This window comes from Chiloscyllium plagiosum, chromosome 2 (genome assembly GCF_004010195.1).
Source record: "Chiloscyllium plagiosum isolate BGI_BamShark_2017 chromosome 2, ASM401019v2, whole genome shotgun sequence".
Lineage (NCBI taxonomy): Eukaryota > Metazoa > Chordata > Chondrichthyes > Orectolobiformes > Hemiscylliidae > Chiloscyllium > Chiloscyllium plagiosum.
The window spans coordinates 77,671,723-77,697,140 of record NC_057711.1 but is presented as its reverse complement, the minus strand read 5'-3'; the positions used below and the strand labels follow the sequence as shown (position 1 = coordinate 77,697,140).

The 25,418-nt window shown below is 40.7% G+C and overlaps 1 protein-coding gene across 4 annotated transcripts in view; it reads right to left on the bottom strand.

The window, feature by feature from the left end:
* The window catches only part of vps13a (vacuolar protein sorting 13 homolog A), a 421,720-nt gene that overhangs the window by 389,881 nt on the left and 6,421 nt on the right, over nt 1-25,418 (bottom strand). For all 4 annotated transcript variants that reach the window (XM_043712521.1, XM_043712528.1, XM_043712537.1 and 1 more), the window contains exon 2: nt 6,167-6,210. In XM_043712521.1, coding sequence (XP_043568456.1) covers nt 6,167-6,210 — 44 coding nt within the window. The remainder of the gene's footprint in view (nt 1-6,166; nt 6,211-25,418) is intronic.

The following is a 25,418-nucleotide window of genomic DNA, read 5'->3' as shown; positions in this document are numbered from 1 at the left end:
CTGTTATTTAGCACAAGAGGATGAGAGGCCTTGAATGGTGTTGAGAGGCGGTTGAAGACTAGTACTGCATCTTCAGTACTTGCATGCAAAAGGAGTAGAAAAGTGAGGGACGGGATAAGGGGGTGACTAAGTAGCGGGACACGAGGTTTGAGCAGGGCATTATAGAATCTCTACAGTGTGGAAGGAAGCCATTTGGCCCATCGAGTCCACATGGGCTCTCCAAAGAGCATCCTACATAAACCCACCCCACCATCCCTGAATTTCCCAGGGATAAAATCAACCTAGCTTGCACACCACTGGTCACCATAGACACTTTAGTGTGGTCAATCCACCTAACCTGCACATCTTTCAACTGTAGTTAGGAAACTAGAACATCTGGAGGAAACCCTCTCAGACATGGGGAGAATGTGTCTGTGTAGAGTTTGCAGAGTCACCAAAGGGTGGACTCAAACCTAGGTCCCTGGCACTTTAAAGGAACAGTGTTAACCACTGTGCTTCCCAATGGTATCAGGGAATGAAATGATACAAGGAAAAGGCAAGAGAAGATATATTTGATGGTGGCAATTATCCAGGTGGTAATCCTTTGAATACAGAGGCTGATGAAAACAAGGGGAACCATATCATGACTATATAGTGGGGGTGGGGGGGGGACTGAAATGCACAAAAAGTAAATTAGATACAGTGGGAGGGACCTGTACACCATGGTTGGCAAGTAAGCTGGTTGAGGAGAAAGACATATTGGAAGTACTAGTACAGAAGATGCCATCATCTGAACAGATCGGATAGAGTCAGAACAACACAAAGACCTTTTGGTCCAACTCACCCATGCCAACAAGATTTTCCCATTTGCCTGTATTTGGCCCATATCCCTCAAACCTTTCCTATTCACGTACCTGTCCAAATGTCCTTTAACATTCTAACTGTTCTCACCTCTATCACTTCTTCTGGCAGCTCGTTCCATATACACAATCATCTATGTGGAAAATGTTGCCCCTCAGGTTTCTCTTAAATCCTTCCCTTCTAACCTTAAATCTATGCCCTTTAGTTTTGGACTCCCCTACCCTGCAGAAAGGATTTGGCTATTCACCTTATCTATGGCCCTCATGATTTTATAAACGTGAGGTCATCCCTCAGCCTCCAATACTTCAGGGAAACGAAAACTCCCAATCTAACCAGCCACTCCTTATAATTCACCTTTCCAGTTTCAGTAATGTACTTGTAAATCTTTTCTGCACCTATTCCAGTTTAATAGCTCCTCCCTATAGCAGAGTGACCAGAATTGTATTGAGTATTTCAGATGTAGTTTCATCAATTTCTTGTATAACCACAAGATGACATCCCAACACTTATATTCAATATTATGAGCAATAAAAGCAAGCGTGCCAAATGCCTTTTTCACCACCCTATCTACCTGTGATGCCACTTTTAAAAGGAACTACTTAACTGTACCCCTAGGTCTCTGTTTGACAATACTCCCCAGGACCCAAACATTAATGGTGCAAGTTCTGCCCTGGTCTGTCTTAACAAACTACAACACCACTCATTTATCTAAATTAAACTACATTTGCCACTCCTCAGCCCATTGGTCCAGTCAATCAAGATCCCATTATACTCTTAGATAATTTTCACTGTCCACTACACCACAAATGTTGGCATCATCTGCCAACTTAGTAACCACATCAATATTCTCATCCAAATTGGTTAAGTAAAAGAAACAGTGGAACCAGCACCAATCCTTACAGCACACCACTGGTCAAAGGCCTCCAGTCTGAACAATAACCATCGACCACCAGCCTCTGTCTCCCAACATCAAGCAAATTTTGTATCCAATTGGCTAGCTCACCTTGGATCTAACCTTTTATAACCAGTGAATCCTTATTGAATTCTTGCTGAAGTCCACGTCAATAACAACTACCATTCTGCCTTAATCTATCTGCTTGATCAGCTCTTCATAAAACTCAAGTTTGAGAGAGAATATTTCCCTACACACAAAGCAATGCTGACTATCTTTAATCAGTCCTTGCCTTTCCAAATACATGTAACTCCTCTTTCTCAGAATCCCCTCCAACAACTTACCCACCACTGATATCAGGCTCACCAGTCTATGGCTCCCTGGCTTTTGTTTGTAAGGCTTCTTAAATAATGACAACATTCGCCACTCTCCAGTGCAATTTGCTTGATGGTGGGAGACAGAGGATGATGGTAGAAGGTTATTGTTCAGAGTAGAGTCCTCTGACCAGTGGTGTGCTGCCAGTCTTCTGCTACCTAACCAGTGCCTGTGAATGTCACAAATATCTCTATTAGGAGCCTGATTCTTTCCCAAGTTACTCTTTTTCCCTTATTGTACTTGAAGAATCTCTTTGGATTCTCCTCTACTCTATTTGCTAAAGCTATCATGTCCATTTTTGCCCTCCTGATTTCCCGCCTCAAGTATGCTTCTACTGCTTTTATACACTTCCAGGAATTCATTAATTCCCTGCTAACCACATACAACATATGCTTCCCTTCTATTTCTTGACTAAACCCTCAATGTCCCTCGTCATCCATACTCCTACCAGCCTTGCCCTTCACACGAACAGGAACATACTGTCACTCAACTCTCACTGTCTCACTTTTGAAAGCCTCCCACTTCCCAGTCACGCCTTTGCCTGTGAACAAACATCACCCAATCAACTTTTGAAGTTCCTGTCTAATACTGTCAAAATTGGCTTTGCTCCAATTTAGAACTTGAAATGAGAGATAAGGCCTATGCTTTTCTATAAATTGTTTAAAACTAATAGAATTATGGTCACTGATCCCAAAATACTCCCCACTAGCATCTCAGTCTTACCTACCTTACCTTGGGAAATAAGGCAGAGTTTTGCTCCTGCTCAAATAGGTATATCTACATCCTGCACCAGTTCCTCAGCCGTACATTAATCTGCCTATCTTCCTGTTCCTATTCTCACTAACGCATGGCATTAGGAGTAATCCAGAGATCACTTGAGTTCCCTTGAGCTCCTGCTTTTTAACCTCCTACCAACTTCTTATATTCATTATGCAGAACCTCATTCCTTTTCTCTACCTATGTTGCTGGTACCAATGTGTACAATGACCTCCAGTTGCTCATGCTCCCCTTTGGAGAATTTGCCGAAACCGCTCTCAGATGTCCTTGACCCTGACACCAGGGAGGCAACACATTATTCTGAAGTCTCGCCCATAGCTGCAGAAATGCTTGTCTGTGCCTATCAAAATTGCCCAGAGATGACACCAAAATTGGGAGGTGTAGTGGATAGCGAAGGAGGTTACCTTGGATCTTGATCAAATGGACCAATGGGCTGAGGAGTGGCAGATGGAGTTTAATTTAGATAAATGCGAGGTGCTGCATTTTGGGAAAGCAAATCTTAGCAGAACTTATACTCTTAATGATAAGGCCCTAGGGAGTGTTGCTGAACAAACTGACCTTGGAGTGCAGGTTCATAGCTCCTTGAGAGTAGAGTTATAGGTAGATAGGATAGTGAAGGCAGCATTTGGTGTGCTTTCCTTTATTGTTCAGAGTATTGAGTGCAGGAGTTGGGAGATCATGTTGTGGTTGTACAGGACATTGATTGGGTCACTTTTGGAATATTGAATGCAATTATGGTCTCCTTCCTATTGGAAGGATGTTGTGAAACTTGAAAGGGTTCAGAAAAGATTGACATGAATTTGCCAGGGTTGGAGGATTTGAGCTATAGGGAGAGGTTGGGGCTATAGGCTAGGGCTGTTTTCCCTGGAGCATGAGAGGCTAAAGGGTGACCTTATAGAGGTTTATAAAATCATGAGTGGCATGGATAGAGTAAATAGACAAGGTCTTTTTCCTCGGGTGGGGGAGTCCAGAACTAGAAGGCATAGGTTTAAGAGTACAGGGGCAAGATATACAAGGGACCTAAGCGGCAACTTTTTCATTCAGAGGGTAGTGCGTGTATGGAATAGACTGCCAGAGGAAGTAGTGGAGTCTGGTACAATTGCAAAACATTTAAAAGGTATCTGGATAGGTATATGAATAGGAAGAGTTTGAGGGAGATGGCCTGGGTGCTGACAGGTGGGATTAAATTGGGTTGGGATGTCTGGTCGGAATGGACAAGTTAGACTGAAGGTTCTGTATCCATGCTGTACATCTCTATGACTCTATATCCCACTTAACAGCAGAACCAGTCATGGTGTCAAAGACCTGGTTGCCACTGCTATGTTCCTCTGACACACTATCTCCCTCGAAAGTATCCAACACAGTATACTTGTTTGAGAGGGAAATATCCAGAGCAGACCCCTGCTAGCAATCACCCATCTACCTGACTGCACCACTCTGAAGCTACTCTCTATCACACGCTGCTTCCTATATGCTCCTCAGGGCCCCCAACTGATCTGATAGAAGCTGCAACCAAAACACACTTCCTGCAAATGTAGTCACCATAGACAGTCAACTACTCCCTGATCTTCCGCTTCAGACAGAAAGAGCGTACCACTCCACTGATTGTCATCTCAGGGAAAGTAGGATAACATTTATAGGAAACAAAAAAAAGAGAAAAAGTGTAGTCAAAGGTAGCTTGAGAGAGTCTCCAGCCTTACATAAATTATTATTTGAATGCCTCTCTCCAGAAATATAAAGAAATGTCAAGGAAAAATAAGAAGAGTCAGAAAAGGACCAGTTGCATTTAAGAGAAAGATGGAAATCAGAAACAAAAAACTGATTAAACTCCCAATTCATGGCAAGAACAGGAAGTGACTGATACAAGTCAACGCATGAGAGAAAGATATCAGGAAGGAGGCCTAAATATGCCAGGAATAAGCAATGAGACAATTCCTGGAATCACCTTGGACTGAGGAAACCCATTTAAATTGAAGTTATCACTTTTAAATTTGAGTGTCAAAAAGGTGGGCTTGGCTAGGATTCTTGCAGAAACTCAAAGCAATAGCTTTTGATTGGAAAAAGGGTGATGAGGAGGAGATGCTTTTCAAAGTGAGAACACATTCAGCCAGGCAGAAGAGGGGGACAATGAAAAGAAACCAGTTGGATCTCCTTTCAAATGTAATTGCCCCAAAACACTAACCGCATTATACAGGCTTATATAAACGCTTGACAGATTCAGAAAAAAAAACTTGATGCAGATGCTGGACATCTCAAAACAATTTTGATACTTTCAAAATTAAATTTATCAGGAATTTCACAATTCAAAGGCCAAAAGGCCAATAATACATAGGTCCAGAGGAACTGGCCAAATCTCAAATTGGACTTTTTTTTAAGATTAGATTAGATTACTTATAGTGTGGAAACAGGCCCTTTGGCCTAACAAGTCCACACCGACCCTCCGAAGAGCAACCCACCCAGACCCATTCCACTACATTTACCCCTTCACCTGACACTACAGGCAAATTAGCATGGCCAATTCACCTAACCGGTACATCTTTGGACTGTGGGAGGAAACCGGAGCACCCGGAGGAAATCCACGTAGACACAGGGAGAATATGCAAATTCCACACAGACAGTTGAACAAGGAATTGAACCCAGGTCTCTGGCACTGTGAGGCAGCAGTGCTAACCACTGTGCCACCATGCCGCCCAAGTATCCGGTCTGCAAATCCTTCAATCACCATTCTAGTTTCCTTTCACATTCAAAGGCCAATAACATTCAGGCCCTGATGAAACTGGTCAGTTTGAGAGATCTAGATTATGCCAAACATCACACCAAATCTGCAAGCGTTCCCAAAGAACAGGCAAAAAAAAAAATCAATTTTAACAGAGTCTATTGTAAACCAAAAATAAAGTATTTCCAATTGGCGCTTACAACTGCTCCTTGTTGCTCCATTTCAGTTATGCCAGAACTTCCGTTCCTCAAGCTATTACAGCCCTTGGATTAAACGTGGACAGACGAGGACTTACAATGATGGCATCATACGTCAAATAACATTTGACCTGGCAGACAACTGACCTACTTTCTCATTTGTTTCTTCTTCATAGGTGAATGAACAAGCATCCAGCTAATGGTAAAGGACAATTCAGTAGAGACCTCACTAACAATATATACCTCTAAGTTTTCATCCTCATCCCTCTCCGACATTGGGGATTTAAATTTCAGCTTGTTTTTTTATTATAAATCAAACAGTAAGTACAATCAAATCATTTGCAAAATTTAAAAAACAAAGTTACTTACCAACGCATTTTCTTTTATTTCCAGGTTATTGAGAACTACATCTCCTGTGAAAAATAAATAATTTAATTTTCATTAGAAATTAAACCATGCAGCCTGAGGGAGAAAGTAGTAATATCAGGAAACAATATAGACATCTAAATGCAATACATAATCAAGCCCCAGCAGGATAAGATTGAATGAATTTCTTTATTCGAATTAATAGCAAAATTTTACTTATTTTGTATAATAAAATCTCTATTGGGCTGCTGTCAAATAAAAGACTTAACATCGTTAAAATAGGAACGTGATTATACACACCATTTTCTATTTCATTACAAAGATGAATAATAAGATACCTGTTCCTTTGTAGCGACAATAAGGAGTTTTATAGGCTCCAAAAGACAGATAGGACTGATGTTGAGAGTGTGTTAAACATATTGACTTCAAGTCATCTCCAAAGTCAAAAACAGAGTCAGGGTCTATTATTTCTTGATGCTACAAATCTCTCTCTCACACACATATACACACAAACAAATAGTAGCGTGTAAAAGTACAGATACTGTCATGGATGGTGACAACTCTTGCCTCAGATAGTTTGATCATTTACTTTGTTACGAACAAATGAAACATAGCAGGATCCTCTCTTACTTCCTCCATCTCTCAACTTACTCAAGGCAGATGCATTTTAAAAAAACTGTTTTTGAAAGTTACAGCTTCCAGGTTAAAATAAAGTGAAGTGTTCAAAAAAGTTCCTTTTGCAGCAGAGATCTAAAACATACAAAAAGGTAGATAAATCTCCAGGTCCTGATCACACATTTCCCAGAATTTAGTGGGAAGCTAGGGAAGAGGTTGCTGGACCCCTTAAGATATTTGTATCATCAACAGTCACAGGCGAGGTGCTAGAAGACTGGAGGTTGGCTAATGTGATGTCACTATTTAAGAAAGGTGGTAGGAAAAAGCCAGGTAGCTATACACTGGTGAGCCTTACGTCAGTGGTGCATAAATTATTGGAGGGGATTCGGAGGGACAGGATTTGCATGAACTTGGAAAGGCAAGGACTTCAACAGATTTGTTCAGGGGAAAATCGCATCTCAATGACTTGAGAAAGTTTTTTTTTGGAGGAGGTAACAAATCGACGAAGGGAGAGTGGCAGACATTATCTGTGGACTTCAAGTGTTCAACAAAGGTTCCACATGATAGACTGATTAGAAAGTTTAGATCACATGGGATCTTGGGGAAGCTAGTCAATTGAATACAAAATTGGCTCAAAGGCAGGAGACAGAGGGCGGTGACAGAGGTCCATTTTCAGTCTGGAGGCCTGCGACCAGCAAACATGCCACAAGGATCAGTGCCGAGTCCACTGCATTTCATCATTTATAAAAATGATTTTCAAGGTTTGCATAAAGATTTGTAGCTTGGGTGCCAGCTGGCATAGTTGTAGGTATGTTTGCTGAGCTGGGAAGTTGATTTGCAGACGTTCCATCCCCTGTCTAGGTGACATCTTCAGTGCTGTGGAGCCGCCTGTGAAGCACTGCTGTATTTTGTCTTATGGAATTTATTTAGTGCCTTTCCTGCTGCTTCCGGCATGGAATCTTGTAAATTATGTTGGTCTCGCACATGATGAGTATAGGATCTTTCATTCTGGTGAGTTGTTGTCCAAGTGTGGCTGTCAGTTTATGGGCTGTCATGAATCCCAGTGGTCAGAGAAGCCTGGCTGTCAGGTCCAAGACATTTTTTTAAAAATATATAAAAAGGTCGCATGACTAGTAAGCTAAGTCATGGCACATCCTCGTCACGTTGTCTGTCTGTTAGGAATCTGCAGATGAAGTTGTAGGGATATCATTTCTTGATGAAGACTCTGTAGAAGTGTTCTTCTTCCCTTCGTCGGTCGGGAGTGCTACAGTGTGTTGTAGCCCTTTTGAACAGAGTCCAAATGCAGCTTCTCGTGTTCAGGTGGTTGCATGCAAAGACTGCACAGAACACTATATAAGTCAAACAAGCAAACAACTAACAATCCACATCAACAAATATCAACTAGAACACTATCAACTGTCCCTAGTAGCCATACACAAAGGATGACAAGGACCACAAATTCAGCTGATCAATACAACGATCATTGGACAAGCTAAACAGATGACAGCCACAGAATTCCTAGAAGCATGGCACTCATCCACAGACAAGCACATTGACCTGGACTATACCAGCCACTACAATGAACAACTGGAACAGACAACCAGAAGCAGCAGAAACAGAACCAAATAAATTCCAGAAGACAGTACAGCGGCACTTCACAGGAGGCTCCAAAGCACTGAAGAAGTCACCTAGACAGGGGTCAAAACATCTACAAATCAACTTCCCAGCTCGGCAAACATTCCCCCAAGTATGATAAATGATTTGGATTGGAATACAGGAGGTACAATTAGAAAGTTTGCAGATGACACTGAAATAGGTGATGTAGTGGATAGCAAGGAGGAGTACAACAGGATATTGATCAGATGGGCTAATGAGCTGAGGATTGGCCGATGAGGTTTAATTCAGATAAATGCGTGGTGTTGCATTTTGGCAAGGCAATCCAGGGCAGGACTCACACCATTAATGGTACAACCCTGGGGACTGCTGCCGAACAAACAGACCTAGGTGCATAGGTTCATAGTTGCTTGAAAGTGGAGTTGCAGGTAAACCAGGTGGTGAAGAAATGCATTTAGCATACTGGATTTCATTGGTCAGTGCATGGAGCACATGAATTGGCTGTGCAGGTCATTGCTAAAGCCACTTTTAGAATACCTCAGGATTCTCATTACTCTTCTCTAGGAAGAATGTTGTTAAACTTGAGAGAGCGCAGAAAAAATTTACAGGATGTTGCCAGGACCAGAGGGTTTTTGAGTTAGAGGTTGAATAGGCTGGGCCTTTTTCATTAGAACATTAGAGGCTGAGGGGCGACCTTATAGGGAGGTTTATAAAATCACGAGGGGCATGGTTGTGGCCGGACAGGCTGCTCAAAAATGATGGACTTAGAAGAAACCGGATTTTAAAAATGCATGCTGGGAAATCAAATCAAGTCAAACACTGGCCAAAAGTATCATAGAACATTACAGCACAGTACAGGCCCTTCATCCCTCTGTTGCGCCAATCTGTGAAACCAATCTGAAGCCCATCTAACCTATTCCATTCCATTATTACCCATATATTTATCCAATGACCATTTAAACGCCCTTAAAGTTGGTGAGTCTACTGCTGTTGCAGGCAGGGCATTCCATGCCCTTACTACTCTGAGTAAAGAACCTACCTCTGACACCTGTCCTTTATGTATCACACCCTCAAATTAAATCTATGTCCCCTCGTGCTCACCATCACTAGAGGAAAAAGGCTCTCACTGTCCACCCTATGGGTATCTGTGCTAAAACCACTGAAATTAACCAACTACAGACCCAGACAGACTGCAGCTACAGACAACACAATGTACAATTGAACCAGGCTATTCCCAGGACAATAGAAAACATTGAGTTGTTTTCCACAACAAAAGGACTACCCTTATTTGTGAAAGGCTAGAAACCTAGGTACCCCTCACACCTTCAGAAATGGAGGCTGAAGGATCATCTCATCAACACATCCATACCTGATTGGACCCAATCATTCAGAGTGATCAAGCCTTGATTCCTACCAATGACCCTCAGAAAAGGAGCACAAAAGCAGCCAGGTTTAAGAATCACCGTAACACCACCCTTGGGAACAGGAACACTTACAAAAGACCAACTAGTGTGAAGAGGAGATGACCCTGGGACCACCAGAAGATCATCACCACGTGGATCAAGGCCAAGATCTAGTGTGGTGGCATTTAATCAAAGTCTTAGATTTATAATGTTAATTGTTAGTCTATAGTGTATTTGTTATTGTCGCATTGAAATAGATAAAAGTATATTTATCACTATTAAGAATCGATTCACAGTACTTAGCTGAATATAAGGGCAGACGCAACAGGGTGAATGGCCAAACTTCATTTTCCTAATGTTGGGGATGTGAGGGTCAGCAGGATCCAAAACTAAAGGGCATAGACTTAAGGTGAGAAGGGAAAGATTTCAAAAAGAATCTGAGGGGGTAACTTTATTAAGCAGTGGGTGCTACATGTATTGAAAGAGCTACCAGAGGAAGTTGTGGAGGCAAGTACAATTATGACATTTAGATGGGTATATGAATGGGAAAGATTTAGAGAGAAGTGGATCAAATACTGGCAAGTGGGGCTAGGTCAGATTGGGATGTCTGATCATGCAGACAGGTTGGACTGAAGTCTCTGTTTTAGTGTTTTATAACTCTATGACTCTGATGGGTAAATGGCATGTTTTCTCTTGAGTTTTGAAAAAGGCAGCTAAAAGCTTATCACTAAACACTAAGTGTATTCTGGCATCAAAGCAAAAATGGTGGTAGTTCTGAAGATACTATATGCTTGGGTCTTAAATGCAAAATTTCACTGTCAGTTGCTCCCTACAAAGGTGTAGGCCAATGGTTCCCTTTCCTGTCCACTTTAAAAAAAAAGGGAGAGAGAGAGAGAGAGAGAGGTTAAGGAAGATCAATTTGAAGTGGCTTGCTGCTTCACTCCAGTCAGGATGCAGTCAAAGCCCTCTAGCAAAAGAAAAAGCAGCTAGGTTACTCAGTCAGCAATGGCGAGTCTCTATGGTTAATGGAGCACCTGATAGGAGTTTAGGTAAGATTCTATTCCTTCACTGTTCTGGAATGCTGCTACTAAAAATATCTTGTTAAAAATAAAAGTGATAAATCACATTTTATATCTGCCCATTGAAACAATGTTGATAGTTCAATTTTTAGTTCGATTTATTTTCATATTTAACAATAAGAGTGTTTTGTCACAGCCATTCAGAAGCCAGCAAGTCTCAAATCAATTGCGATCAAATTTCTACAGTATTTACAGTGGAATCATTAACCCAACAGCAGAGATCAGTTTGATTTTAATGGATTCTCAGTTAAATGTCTGAAAATGAAATTTGCATTTTAATGTCATGGCTTGCATGCAAGCTTGAACATGCCGGTTAGTTTCCAAGACATGGTGCTGATCCATGTATATTAGCAGGAAGAAATCACCTGACTGCTCAATTCAATTTTGTTTCAGAAGCAGAGTGCCTATTCGCCTCCTTAACATTTGAAAAGCAGAGAGTTTCCATTTTGATTTTATACTTGATAAATCCACAAGCCTAACTATACAAATGCAATTGCCAAACATCATATGACAATTTAAAAAAAAGATAAGTGGGTGATGTTTGCAGAAGGGTACAAGAGCAACAAAATAGAGGGATGAGGACTCTTAGGCGTGGGGTGATTTTCTGATCCTGACAGAACCCTACTGAGCATTAGTGAACAGGCTGTTGAGGAGCAAATGTTGTTTGCAGGCACAGATAATGATGCCTTTCATCAGTTTACTGATTCTTAAATAAAGAATGGACAGATAGCAAGACAATTATCGAGATGGAATTTGTCCTGCCTATGAGGGAATTTTACATGCTGACCTTACCAGTGAGACCTATAGCCCATAGGGAAAAAAATTAAGGATCTTTCACCTTACCAAGTTGAGATCATTTGCCTTCAGAAGACTATTTTGTTGTAAATCATTTCAAATTGGTTTTGATTGTGTTGAGGATTTTTGCTGTTTCTTTCCCTGTTCACAGACAACAGATGCCCTATAAAATACCACAGGCTGGATAAGAGCAAAAGCCAAAGAACACTTTGTGGATTAGCATTTTTTTTTAAAATAAGCGTAAAGGGAGTAAATTCTGTTGCAGTCTTTTGGTCATTTACTGACCACTAAATGGTCAAGGAAATGATTTTGGTAATTAATACCTAAATCAAGACCTTGTACAAACTATACTGAGCCAAAAAACTTGAGGAAGATAATCTGGATGAACAAAAAAATAGCTGAAGTGAAATGTCATATTTACTCAAGTACCTTAAAATAAAAAAAAAAATCAAGGTTTGTATAAAGATTGGTAGCTCGGGTGTTGGTTGTCATGGTTGTGGGTATGTTCGCTGAGCTGGGAAGTTCACCAGACGTTTCCTCCCCTATCTAGGTAAGATCTTCTGTGCTTTGGAGCCTCCTGTGAAGCACTGCTACACACACACACACACACACTCTTGGAACTTATTTGGTTGCATTTCTGCCAGTTCCAGCTGTTCATTGCAGTGGCCAGTATGTTGGGCCCACGTCAATGTGCTTGCCTGTAGATGAGTGCCATGCTTCTAGGAATTGTGTGGCTATCCTCTGGTTAGTTTGTCTTATGATTGTGGTGTTGTCCCAGTTGAATTTGTGATCATTGACATCTATATGAATGGCTACTCAGGACAGCTGGTCATGGAATTTAGTGGCTAGTTGGTGTCCGTGGATGCGGATTGTTAGTTGTCTACCTGTTTGCCTTATATAGCGTTTCATGCAGTCTTTGCATGGAATCTTGTAAATTACAATGGTCTTGAAATGGGTATAGGGTCTTTTGGCCCGGTGAGTTGTTGTCTGAGTGTGGCTGTCGGTTTATGGGCTGTCATGAATCCCAGTGGTCAGAGAAGGCTGGCTGTCAGTTCCAAGATGTTTCTGTAAGGTAACATGGCTCAGGTGCTGGCAGGTGAGACTAGATTGAGTTGGGATATCTGGTCGGCATGGACAGGTTGGATCGAAGGGTCTGTTTCCATGCTGTACATCTCTACGACTCTATGTCCTCATCTTGTTTTTTGTCTGTTAGGCATCTGTAGATGAAGTTGTGGGGATATCTGTTCTTGGAGAAGACTCTGTAGAGGTCTTCTTCTTCTTTGCAGGTCGGGGGGTTGCTACAGTGTTGTAACCCTTTTGAACAGAGTCCTAATGCAGATTTTCGTGTATGTTTGGGTGGTGGTTGTTGTTGTAATTCAGGACCTGGTCAATGTGTGGCTTTCCTGTACACTTGTAGTGCATTCACTATTCTGTGTTCTTTGTACCATCACATCCAGGAATGGGAGTTGGATTGTTGATTTCCTCCTTTCTCATAAATCTGGTCCCTGTGAGTATGGTATTGATGATCCGGTGTGTTCTCCATTTGTCTTAATGATATCTACAGGTGTCATCTACATATCTGATCCAGATTTTGAGTTGGATTTTGTGATAGGGCTGTTTGTTCCAATCTCTGCATCACTGCTTCTGCTATGAGCCCAGAGATGGAAGAGTCCGTGAGGTATCCAATTGATCTGTTCATACATTTGGTTATTGACTATAAAGTGCGCCATCAAGCACGGGTCTAGTAGTTTGCGTATGCAGTCCTTATTGATTGGTTTTCCCATCGTGTTCTCTGTTCTGCTTGTCCAGGAGGTTGGCTATTGTCTCTCTGGCTAGAGTTTTGTCAATTGAAGTAAACAGTGCCATTACATCAAATGCGACCATTTCTTCATCCTCATCTATGTTTATGTTCTTGATGTTGTCTAGGAATTCCTGTGACTATTGTGGAGTGTTTGGATCCGCTGATAAGAAGTTTTAGATTTCATTTTTGCCACTTTAAGTGATGGCTTTCCCAGGAGTGCCACAATGGGTGAATGGAATATCTGGTTTGTGTACTTTGGGTAATCCCTAAAATCTTGGGGTGTTGTTGCTTTCTGGTTTCATCCTTTGTAGGTCGATTCTGGTTATTAGTCCTTTTTTTTTGCAAGTTCCATTGTGTTGTTTATTGTGTTGGTTAGCTGTAGTGTGGGGTCAAACTCTCTCTGCAGGTAGGTGACAGGATCTGCAAGTGGTTTCTCCACTTTCTGAATACTGTACATGGGGTCTTGCCCATGATAACCATCATTCTGCACTTGTCTACTGATACTATAATTATGTTCCTGTCATTTTTGAATTTTTTAGGGCTTGTCTCTTTGGTGTTGAGGTTGTTCAATTGTCTTTTCTTTGATAGCGAGGGTACATTGGTCTGACCGTTTGCGGTGTCGCTTTGTTTAGTCAGTTAGTTCTGAGTGTACATTCTAGTGCAGCTAGGAAGTCTGCTGGTTTTGCGTCCCTGTGGTAGTAACATCACGGAACTGACAGCGAGACATCTCCGACCACTGGGATTCAGGATAACCCATAAACCAACAGCCACACAGAGAACAACTCACCAGGACAAAAAGACCCATTACTCATCATGTGCACGACTAATGTAATTTGCAAACTTCCATGCAAAGACTGCACAAAACACTATATAGGACAAACAGGCAGACAACAACAATCCACATACACGAACACAACCCCTAGGAGCCATACACACAGATGGCAAGGACCACAAATTCAACTGGGACAACACACGATCATAGGACAAGCCATACAGTGGACAGCCAGAGAATTCCTAGAAGCATGGCACTCATCCATGGACAAGTACATTAACCAGGACCCAGTGTACCAGCCACTACAACAAATAACTGGAACCGACAACCGGAAGCAGAAATAGAGCCAAAGAAAAATATTCAAGAGACAGTACAGCAGCGCTCCAAAGGAGGCACCAAAGCAGAGATGTCACCTAGAGAGGGGACAAAACATCTTTAAAAACAACTTCCCAGTTCGACAAACATACCCTCAACCATGACAAAACAAAACATTATAAACCATGATACCTATTGCAGCTGCTGGTGACCAATGTTTACATAAAATGGCCTAATAGGGGATCAGCAGTTACATATAACAGACATTCACAGCCAGACTTGTGGTCTTCGTACAAAGTTGCAGGATAAGGTAATGCAAGATCCCATGGGAATCAAAATAGGATCCCAGTGAGAAAAGACAGGGCAATTTAATCAGATTTTCGGTATACAAGCAGTTCTAAATACTAAAACATTTTGATAAAGAATACCCTTGAAAGGATGAGGGATACATATACACTAACCAGCCTCCCAAGTTTGTTATTTAGTAAAAATGTAGAAGAAAAAAGTCTAATCCCACAGTATTTTGTATTTAAGGTAATTGCAAATTAGAAATGCAAACCTACAAACCAACATTAAGGGGTGTAACTGAATTCCTTTAAGCAGATAGCTGTAGGCAATAAAGAAAATTCCTACTCAGTCAACCAGGACAGAAAAAGCAAATTGTGTAAACAGATAACCTCTAAAAGAGCACCAATGCATGGCAGGAATTACAGAAAAGTTGTAAAGAACAGTCATTGCAACTGTGAAGAAATAAGCAATTGTATCTGAAGTTCAGATCCTTACTTCCAAAGGACAGAAGTAATATCCTATTGAATTTTAAGGATCTAAAACAAGCTCCTTTGAATGACTTGGTTAAGCTGTAAAATGATTGAATTCAAATAAACACACAGTCTTATTAATTAAAGAAAATAAGTATGAAAAACATTTAGCATAGAGACAGTAAATTTTATCCACGAATTAACCACCTGGTTTAAACCCAACTTAGAGCATGCAAATAGCAGAGGTTATAAACTGCAGCTGCAAGAAATTGTTTGTTTGATCTCAGAAGATCAGGTGAGAGAGAGACAGAGAGAGAGAGGCTGCCCCAATTTGCCAGCCTTGTTACAGAACTGTAATATCTTTATATTAGAATTGATCTTAAAGACTTCATAACAATTGGTAGAAATTAACATCTTTTCTAATCTTCTGTACTAAGATCAGTAGGGAATATAAACTGCAATACAGTATTTCAAGACTTCTTGGTGGTAAGTATACAGGTTATTGGCAATCAATGAGATGCAGCTTGCAAATGTCTGAGAAGGAATATAATTGTCAGTATTGGAATGTGATTAGGCTCTTACAATACATCTCAAAGAAAGATGATAAAGTGTAAACATCATGAGAGGACCTAGGGCAGTCCATAGAGTTGCCCATCATTGATAATGTGTACAGAATTGGATATGCAGATTGGGGCAATGTGGCTCACAATGATATTCATGTTGCATGCAATTATTATAACAAAATGTATAAAAATGCTGTATTTGGCTGGGGAAGTCAGTGACCTGGAAAGGAACCTCTCAATGCATTGGTTAGGAACTCCAAATAAAAGGTTGATCGTGCTGCAAATCACAGGACTCAAGACTTCTTTGATATCTCCTTTCAACAACACCAATTCACACAATGAGAATACTAGGTCAACTGATCAAAAGATTGGCCAAAGGGGTAAGCTTTAAAAAAGTGCTTCTTAAAAGCGGTGAAGCATTGGTAGAGTCTTCCAGAGCTTCATGCCTCAGCAGAAAATATGACAACCTTAACAATCAGGGAGCACAGTAGACCATTCTGCTCACTAAACCCGCTCTGCTCTTCAATGAGATCACAGATTTTCTGATATTTCTCAACTCCATTTTCGTGCCTCATCACCACAACCCTCAAATCCCTTATTGATTAAAACTCTCTCGGGTTCTGCAATCCACTGTGGTAAAGAATTCCACAGACCTCCAAAAGACATTCCTCCACCTCTGTCATAATTGACCAACGTCTTACTTCAAATTTATGCCCTCTGTTCCTAAACTAACCCACAAGGGGAAATAACCTCTCAGTATTTACCTTGTCAAGGCCCCAAATAATCTATGCTTCAAAAGATTCCTCTCATTCTTAACTCTAATGGAGTACAAACCCAACCTGCTCAACATCTCTTCAGAAGCAAAAACTTCCATTTCCACGATCAACCTAATGAATCTTCACTGGAGTGTTTAAAATGCCAAACATCTTTCCTTAGACAAGGAGACCTAAAAGGCAAGGGGTACTGACAGGTGTTTCTGTGACCACCAAAGACTACAGGTCCACTGAACAACCACAGGGCAAACAAACAGATTGTGGTATGTAAAAGAGAGCTGATGACTTAGTAGCATTAACACTAGCCTATTAATGAAGGTAATGTCTGGGGACCCGACTTCAAACTATCATGACAGTTCGTGGAATTAGAAGTCTAATGTAGTACATGAAACAAGTGTCGGTTTTCACTAATGCCCTTTAAAAGGAAGTAAACTTCTTAGCCTGGGTTACACATGATTCCAGACCCACAATATGGGTGGTACTTAACTACCCGCTGGGCAAATTTGCATGGATATCAAATGCCGGCCTGGACGATGACACCCGCATCCTGTGAAGTCGTTTTTAAAAAAAAAGATTGGTACCAACAGAGGTAGAAAACGGAAGTGGTTAAGGTCCTGCAAGCTGAATTTAGGGAGCTAGAAAAACAGATTGAAAAACAGGACCCAAACAAAAATCACTGAATTACCACTAGTGCCATGTGCTCAGAATATAGAAATAGGAAAGATGGTACAAACGGGAGGGCTTTAGAATTCTGGGACACTGGGACCACTTTTTGGGGCAGTAGGACTGTACAAAATGGATGGGTTGCATCTAAACAGGAACGAAACCAATATCTATACTGGAAAGCTTGCTAGTGCTTTTTGGGAAAGTTTAAACTAACGTGGCAGAGGGGTGGGATCCAGAAGGAATGTTTAACAGGGGAGATGAACAGCCAAACTTCCAAAAGATCAATACAGTGGGCAGCACAGTGATCAGTGGTTAGTACTTCTGCCTCTCAGTGCCCACAGGAGGATATAGGTCTGGTTAGGTTGATCAATGGTATATGAAATTCAAACATGTAAGAAACTGATGTGATGCACTTAGGCAGGTCAACTAAGGCAAGTAATTACAAGATGAATGGTAGAATCCAGAGAAACACCAAGGATCAGGAAACTTTGGTGTGCAGGTCCGTCAACCCCTTAAGATAGCTAGACAAGTGGTTAAGACAGTATACAAGCCCTTATTAACAGAGGCAAAGAGTTTAGAGCAAGGAGGTTTTGCTGGAGCTGTATAAAAAGTTGATTACACCCCAAAAAAAAAAGAAATAGCGTAATTCTGGAATCCAGATTATAGAAGAATGGGATTTCTTTGTGTTACAGCTTTTTTCAGCCTCTAGTAAGAAACAGGCAGCTCTTCTATTCTTCTTGCCAAAATGCATGATCTCACATTTTCCCATACTATATTTCACTGACAAAGAATTTTGTTATTGTGTCTATAATTTTGACTATTTCTGTGAAATCCATCAACCTTGCTACTTGCCATCCCCCTAAGTTTTGTGTCATCTGCAAATTTGACAATACTTTCTTCATTCAAGTCATTAAAAGTGGCCCAACACTAGTTATAGTTGCAATCCTGAAAATGCCCCTTTGTCCATCGCCAGACCATAGCCACACGACGGTTGGAGGAAGAGCGCCTCATCTTCCGCCTAGGAACCCTCCAACCACAAGGGATGAATTCAGATTTCTCCAGTTTCCTCATTTCCCCTCCCCCCACCTTGTCTCAGTCAAATCCCTCGAACTCAGCACCGCCTTCCTAACCTGCAATCTTCTTCCTGACCTCTCCGCCCCCACCCCACTCCGGCCTATCACCCTCACCTTGACCTCCTTCCACCTATCGCATTTCCAACGCCCCTCCCCCAAGTCCCTCCTCCCTACCTTTTATCTTAACCTGCTGGACACACTTTCCTCATTCCTAAAGAAGGGCTTATGCCCGAAACGTCGATTCGCCTGTTCCTTGGATGCTATCTGACTTGCTGCGCTTTTCCAGCAACTCATTTTCAGTTTTCATTCTAATAATTTAGCCAAGCATGATTTTCACTTCATGAAGTCATGTTAACTATTTGATTATATAGTATACCTCCAATTGCTCTGTTTTTACATGCCTTATAATAGACTCGAACATATTCCCATGATATGTTAAGCTAACTGGCCTATAGTTGACCATTTCTCACCTTTTTGAAGGGAGTTATAATGGCAGCTTTCCAATCCTCTAGGAATTTTCCAGAAACTAAGGATTCCTGGAAGATTCTACCTGTGCAACCACTAGCTCTGTAGCTATGTTCTTAAAAATCCTTGGATGCAACCTGTCAGCTCCAGGCTCATCAGTCTTTAGTTCCAATGGTTTCTTAAGATAATGGTGCATAAATTAAAATTAAAGAAATCACACCAGAATTAAATGAGCGGAGATAGCATAGAGGGTTGTAACCAAAAGCAACATCATTTCCCAGTTAGTATATTTTTAAGAGTGGAAAAGAACTTGGAATACCTTACAGACTTTGTCCATTGATAAAATGAAAGGTATGACTAGGTATTTGGAAATAGAACTTGGATCAAAAACTAAAAAGTATGAAATTTAGAGACTAGTGGCTTGCAATCTTGACATTTAGTCAAAGAACTACGGTCAACAATGTAAACAAACAAAGCTCAAGTTAGCAAAGGTTCAGCTGATACAGAAGAGACTGGAGCTCGTATTCAATGAAAGAGGGGGGGAAGAAAGAGATACGGAGGAGTGTGAAAAACAAAAGGAGATAGAGATCAAGAAACAGCATTTCAAAAGAGGAAAAGAAAAGGTGAGAAGAAAAAGGATAAAATTTTAAAAATAGCCTGACTCAACCCAGTGAAGATACAGATAAAAGAGTTGCAACCAATTCAAGTCAAAGTGCAGACCTATTTAAAATTTGTCCAAAAGAATCCCAATCTTGGAAGAGGACAGAGGCATTTACATTTTCTCATATAAAAAGCTTTGCCATTTTGTTTGCCTGGCAAAAGCTTAGATTCTTATTGCAAAGCAGGTTGACAATCAAGGCATAAGATGATTAAGTTATGCTTTCTGAGGAGACTTCAGCTGCTTAGTTGACATTAAAGAGAAAACTATCCTCAGTTTAATTTAGTGCCCGAAACTTACAGACAAATTTTTAACCATTCAAGAAATAGCCTGATTAAATGTACACTGATAGCCCAGCAATGTTCAACTGCTGGATTTAAGCATGTAAAATAGAAACCAGTTATGAGAGAGTGTTGAGATAATTAGACCATGAGAAGTAGGCCATTCAGCCCATCTAGTCTGCTCTACCATTCAATGAGGTCATGGCTAATCTGATAATCCTCAAATCCACTTTCCTGCCTCATCTCTGTAACGCTGGATTCCCTAATTGAGTACTAATCTGTTTATTTTAGCTTTGAAATTGCTAGCAAAAGAATGAGACTCTCAAGGAACCCTTCTGCTAAACCAGTATGAGGTCACTGAAGTTGTGGGCCTGCTATTTACAATGCAATGTTGGGGATAAATGAATTCTGTGTTAGAAGGGGTAAATTTACATTCACTGTTCACAAAAGAGGAGCCAGAAAAGGAAATTACAATTCTGAGGCAATGGCTATTTGCAAATGGGGGAAATTGATGAAGGTAAGAAAGGTTCAGGGAGGCCCATCATTTTTAAAGAGGAGAAAATGACTCAAAATGCAATAGAATACACATTCTTAAAATTAAATGAGAACCAGAAGTACTTTCACACAAAACAGCTGGTTGGGGAGATACCTCACCCAGCCAAAGTCAACTGAGGAACACTGTCCCCAGTTTGTTGGAACATTCCCTAAAAGAGAGAGGAAAGAACGCAGACACACAAAAACAAAAAGAAAACTCAGACCAAAAGAGGGTAGATATTCTCTAAATCAACCCATTCAGGGATGTTACTACACACCTCTGGAGCAGGTGGGACTTGAATCCAAGCCCTCTGGCTCAGAGGTGCGGACACTGCCACCACAGCCCCTGACCAAGAGGAGTGTAAAACTGGAATTCATTGATCAACCAAATGAGCAAGATCCTATTTTAAAACATAACAAATCTGGAGAGTGCAGCTAAACAAACTAGACAGAAAATTTAGGAAGCAGGTCCAAAAAAAATAACTTGAGTTAAAGTTCCTGCATTATAGAGGTGGATAGCAAACGGTTAAGATTAACCAAAGCAATACAGCCTAGCAATCAGAAAAAATTACCAAAGAACAGCTCCACTGAACAGTTGGTGAGCAGAATTAATGGAAGATGCAGAATCATCTTGCCCTAACCAGATAAATATCAGCATATGCTAAAAATATGGAGATCCAAAAGCCTTTACTCTAACAAACCTCTGGTGTAGAGGTGTCAGAAAGATACACTACATTTTTTTTTTTAAAAGCTTCACCAGCTAGTTTTACATATCTACTCTGCACCCACCTTCAACCAGAACTGAAAACACTCCAGCCTTGTTTGTGATACATCACTTTTGTTTATAAGATTACGGATCAACAGTGTTGCTTGAAATTCCTGAATCATGTTGGAGCTTCAATACTCATTATCTTATCTTGGATGGTAATCATGACTAAGGAGTGATCTCCAATTGCTTCAGCTCAAGCTCAAGTTTCCAAGCTTGGGGGCAGCTAGAAATTGTGTGGAACATGACAGGAGTTGAGAACTTCCCAAGTAGTACTTTCCAGAAGATGGCCATCCCACAGGTACACTGAATAGATGGATGGATGAATAGAAGAAAATAGAATTGCAGATATCTTGAGCTGTGTCACTTCAAAACCAGCTCTCAGTTGTGAACTGCTACAAGTGAGGACACCTTAGAGTTGAGTTAATGGGCAAGGACCATAAAGGAAAGAACAGTACAGGATAAATGTAGGAGATTGCACATTTAGGGGGGACAGGCAAGGGGTTTCCGTCACCATCAATGCAAGATATTTATGGTGCTCTGCCTCCCTTGATTTTATTTGAAGCCGCACACCATCTGTACTCATTTCCCCCCCCCCCCCATTCACCCAGTTGATCCTATATAAAACTCATGCATCTCTCTTCCTAGCTGTAGGTCTAGCTAGCCCCAAATGACAGCAGCAGCGCAAGAGGAGGGCAGAGAGACAATAATGAGAAAAAGTGGAAAACATAATCTAGAAAGTACAAGATTCAGTGGAAGGCAAAGGACTAACAGTAAATACAGCCATAGTACGCAATAAGGAAGTTGAATACTGTGATTGGTAGTTGCTTCAAGGACCTCACCAATCTTCTACCAGAGCCTACCTGCATACCAATTAACATTCTCCTTTCATGCAGCATAAATACTGGTTTGCCTCTTGAAACTGTAATCTTGCAAAACCGATCAACAATCCCTCTAAAGCTCCAAGGTTCCACACACTGCAATCGGCATGCGATCACAGAACTGGGCTCCAGTTTTGGAAGTTGCTGTCATATGTGGACCTTGGAGGTCTGCATTTCCATAAAGAAAAATAATTAGAGGGAACATTGGTTGTGATGAGTGCAGACAAACATGTTTGACGCAAAAAGAAAGGTGCCTCCTTTGCCCAAGAATACTCAAATTCTGCACTACCAAACGACTAAAAGCAAACAGTGAAAGTTATAACTGTATCCGAATGCAGAGCATCTGCAATAAAGTCGATGAATTAACAGCACAATTGCTATAAACCGATAGAATGTCATTGTACTTAAGACGACATTAAGGATAATCAAGGCTGGGAACTGAACATTCAGGAATATTCTATTTTTAGGAAGGACAGGCAAAAAAGGAAAATTGTTCGGTGAAATAAATGCAACAGGGAAAAATGGATATCAGCAGAGGAATCTACACGAGGAATCAAATGGAGTAAAGCTACGAAGCAACAAGCATTGTAAAACATTAGTGGGAGTTGTTCATAGGCTTCTCATATTACTGGAGAGATAGGAGATAGTACTAAAAAAAAAAAAAATTAGTGATGTAGGCAACAAGGGTACTAGTGTAATCATGAAGGATTTTAATCCAAAAAGACTGGACAAACAACATTAATAATACTTGGCAAGTGAATTCCCGAGTGTACACAAGATGGTGTTTTACAGTAATACATCAAGAAACCAACTAGAGTGCAGGCTATCTTAGATTTGATTTAGTACAATGGGAAGGATTTAAATAATAATCGTCAAAGTTCCCTAAAGCAAAGTGACCATGGAACGAGAAGAATTCTTCACTGGCTATGAAAATGAAGTAGTCCAATCCAAAATTAGGGTCCTAAATTGCAAGCATTATACATTCCTTTCAGGTGAGAGAACAAGAAAAGTGGCCCAACCAAAATAAACAAAGAACAGTATCAGATCCGAACAGTATCTAAAGTTTCTATTAAAAGTAGCAAACCTGAGGAGTGGAAGCAAGTTAACTCATTTCATTTCAGCTTCAATCGAAAGCCCCCCCCCCAACCCCCCCGCAAACTAGCACCTTCTCCCTCACCATCATCCACCTATTGCTCTCTCAGCTATCATGCCCCCAACCCCACCTCCCCTACCATTTATCTCCCAGCCCTGGCCCACAAGTCTCATTCCTGATGAAGGGCTTATGCCCGAAATGTCGATTCTGCTGCTCTTTGGATGCTGCCTGACCTGTGCTTTCCCAGCAAAACACTCTCGACCATATATGGAGCAAGCATGGTCACTTCTACCAACGGTCAGCATACATAACACATGTAGACTGAGTAGAGGTCAAGGTCAAAAACATTATTCCCCTCTTGCTCGTCTATAATCAAGGATCACCTCAAAAAATTTCAATTAATCAGGGAGAGTCAGCATTGATCCACAAAGGAGAGATCATGCCTGACAATCCTCATTTTTTTTTTGGAAGAGTTGACAAACGTGGACTGAGGTAAGTTGATGGTTGTTGTTTATATGGCCTTTTGGAAGATTTTTATAAACTAGATTCTCCCCACTAGTAGCTGTTTTCAATCTACCTGGGCCATAACATACACAAAATAAAAGTGACTGAAGTGTTGGGGATACAACCAGTGAAGAAGTGGATTTAAGCTTAAAGTTTAAAAACCTGCTTCAGGTAAAGTCTAGCTAAAGGAAGGAAACTATCAGGAGCATTAAAATTTCAATTGATCTGTTCAAATATTAATAAATTTTCATAATTATTTTTATGCTCCTGATAGTTTCCTTCCTTCAACTATACTATACCTGAGGCAGGTTTTTAAACTAAGCTTAAATCCACTTCTTTTAACTGATCAGTTGAAATTTTAATACTTCGCACTTGAAGTAATTGAAACAAACAAAAAAAAAAGACCCCTTGGAAATGAGCAGGGCTGGGTCTTGCTGTGTTCTGGTAACTGCAATTTCTTAGAATCTCAGCAATGCTTTTAAGCTGTACTGTACTTAGTTATTTCTCGTATTTAAAAATCTTTGAATCAGTTCTTTTAATAAAGGATAGGATTTTCTTCCCCCAGCCCATCTTCATTTCTGTTGTTGATAAACAGTTGTTTTGTTTTATTCTTAAAACAAAGGACTTGTACAGTGCATGCTTTAGTCAATTACAATCTCAGCAAAAATAAAAAAAAATTATCTATCCAGCCAAGCTCCTGTGGGATATCTGACAAACCAGTTATCTTTCCTACAGGCATTGCTGTGAACTGTTACTCTTGAATTGAAATATTCCAAGTGAACCATATACTCTGTGCCTGTTACAAATCAGTAGAAGCATTCAGAGAAAGACTACTGAACAGCAAAGACCAGGCTCACAAAAGGATCACCTCAACATGCGATCTGGGAAGCAAAGTTCAGTTAGCTAATTTTCCAGATTTTGGACCTCTATTTACCCTATTTGTTTCTATGCATGCATGTCTGTAAGGAGAGCTTAGAAAGTTTTAGTTGGTAGCATCACATAGCCCCTTGAAGACCAGGCAAACCCTGAATGGAAGGGCAAAGTGAAGCTTAAGAAATAGTGGTAGGATTTGTTCAGAAATACCAGTCGAGTCCTTGAGTTAGTATGAATCTCCAGCACAAACCTGATTCACAGAATGTGCACTTTCAGCCATAAAAGGTCCAGAGTGAGGACATAACAGTCGGATCAGAACTACTATCCCAGACCATCGTTAATACAACTAACTCACAGTCTAACAGCAGGGCGGGAGAGCAGGAGAGCCTCTGCAGATAATACTGAAAGAACATGCCAATGTAACCTATCAAGAGAATGTAAATTTGAATCCATGGGCTTGGAGAAGGATCAATTTGTGCATCACATAGGATCCTGCAGATATATAGCTCGAGGTTTAACAATATCTTTTTGTATCATGGAAGTGTTGTACTTGATCATGGTATTACATAACCTGTTCATGTAATAACCAAAAACCATTAGCAGCTATTCTACCATGACAGAATCACTCCGTCCTCTTCAAAAAGGCCTAAGGCACAAAAGAAATTCTTCTATGCGGTGTTGTTTTGTCACTGATAAACAATGTTCCTATGATGGACTGGGGTGACAACAATCACACTTTTCACTCTGATCATCAGCACCCTTACTGTAACAAACTTGCAGGCAGAGCCCTCACCAGTTACGTATTCAGCCAGTGGCAGAATTACTTATCAAATATTAAAGCTATCCCAGGAAAAAAACAGCCCAGTCAGCACTGGAAAGGATTCTAAATATGAATAAAAGGGATTTATAAAACACCATCAAGCAACCACAATGGGAAATATGCAGGTGATCCTCATCAAGACTGTGCCTTACA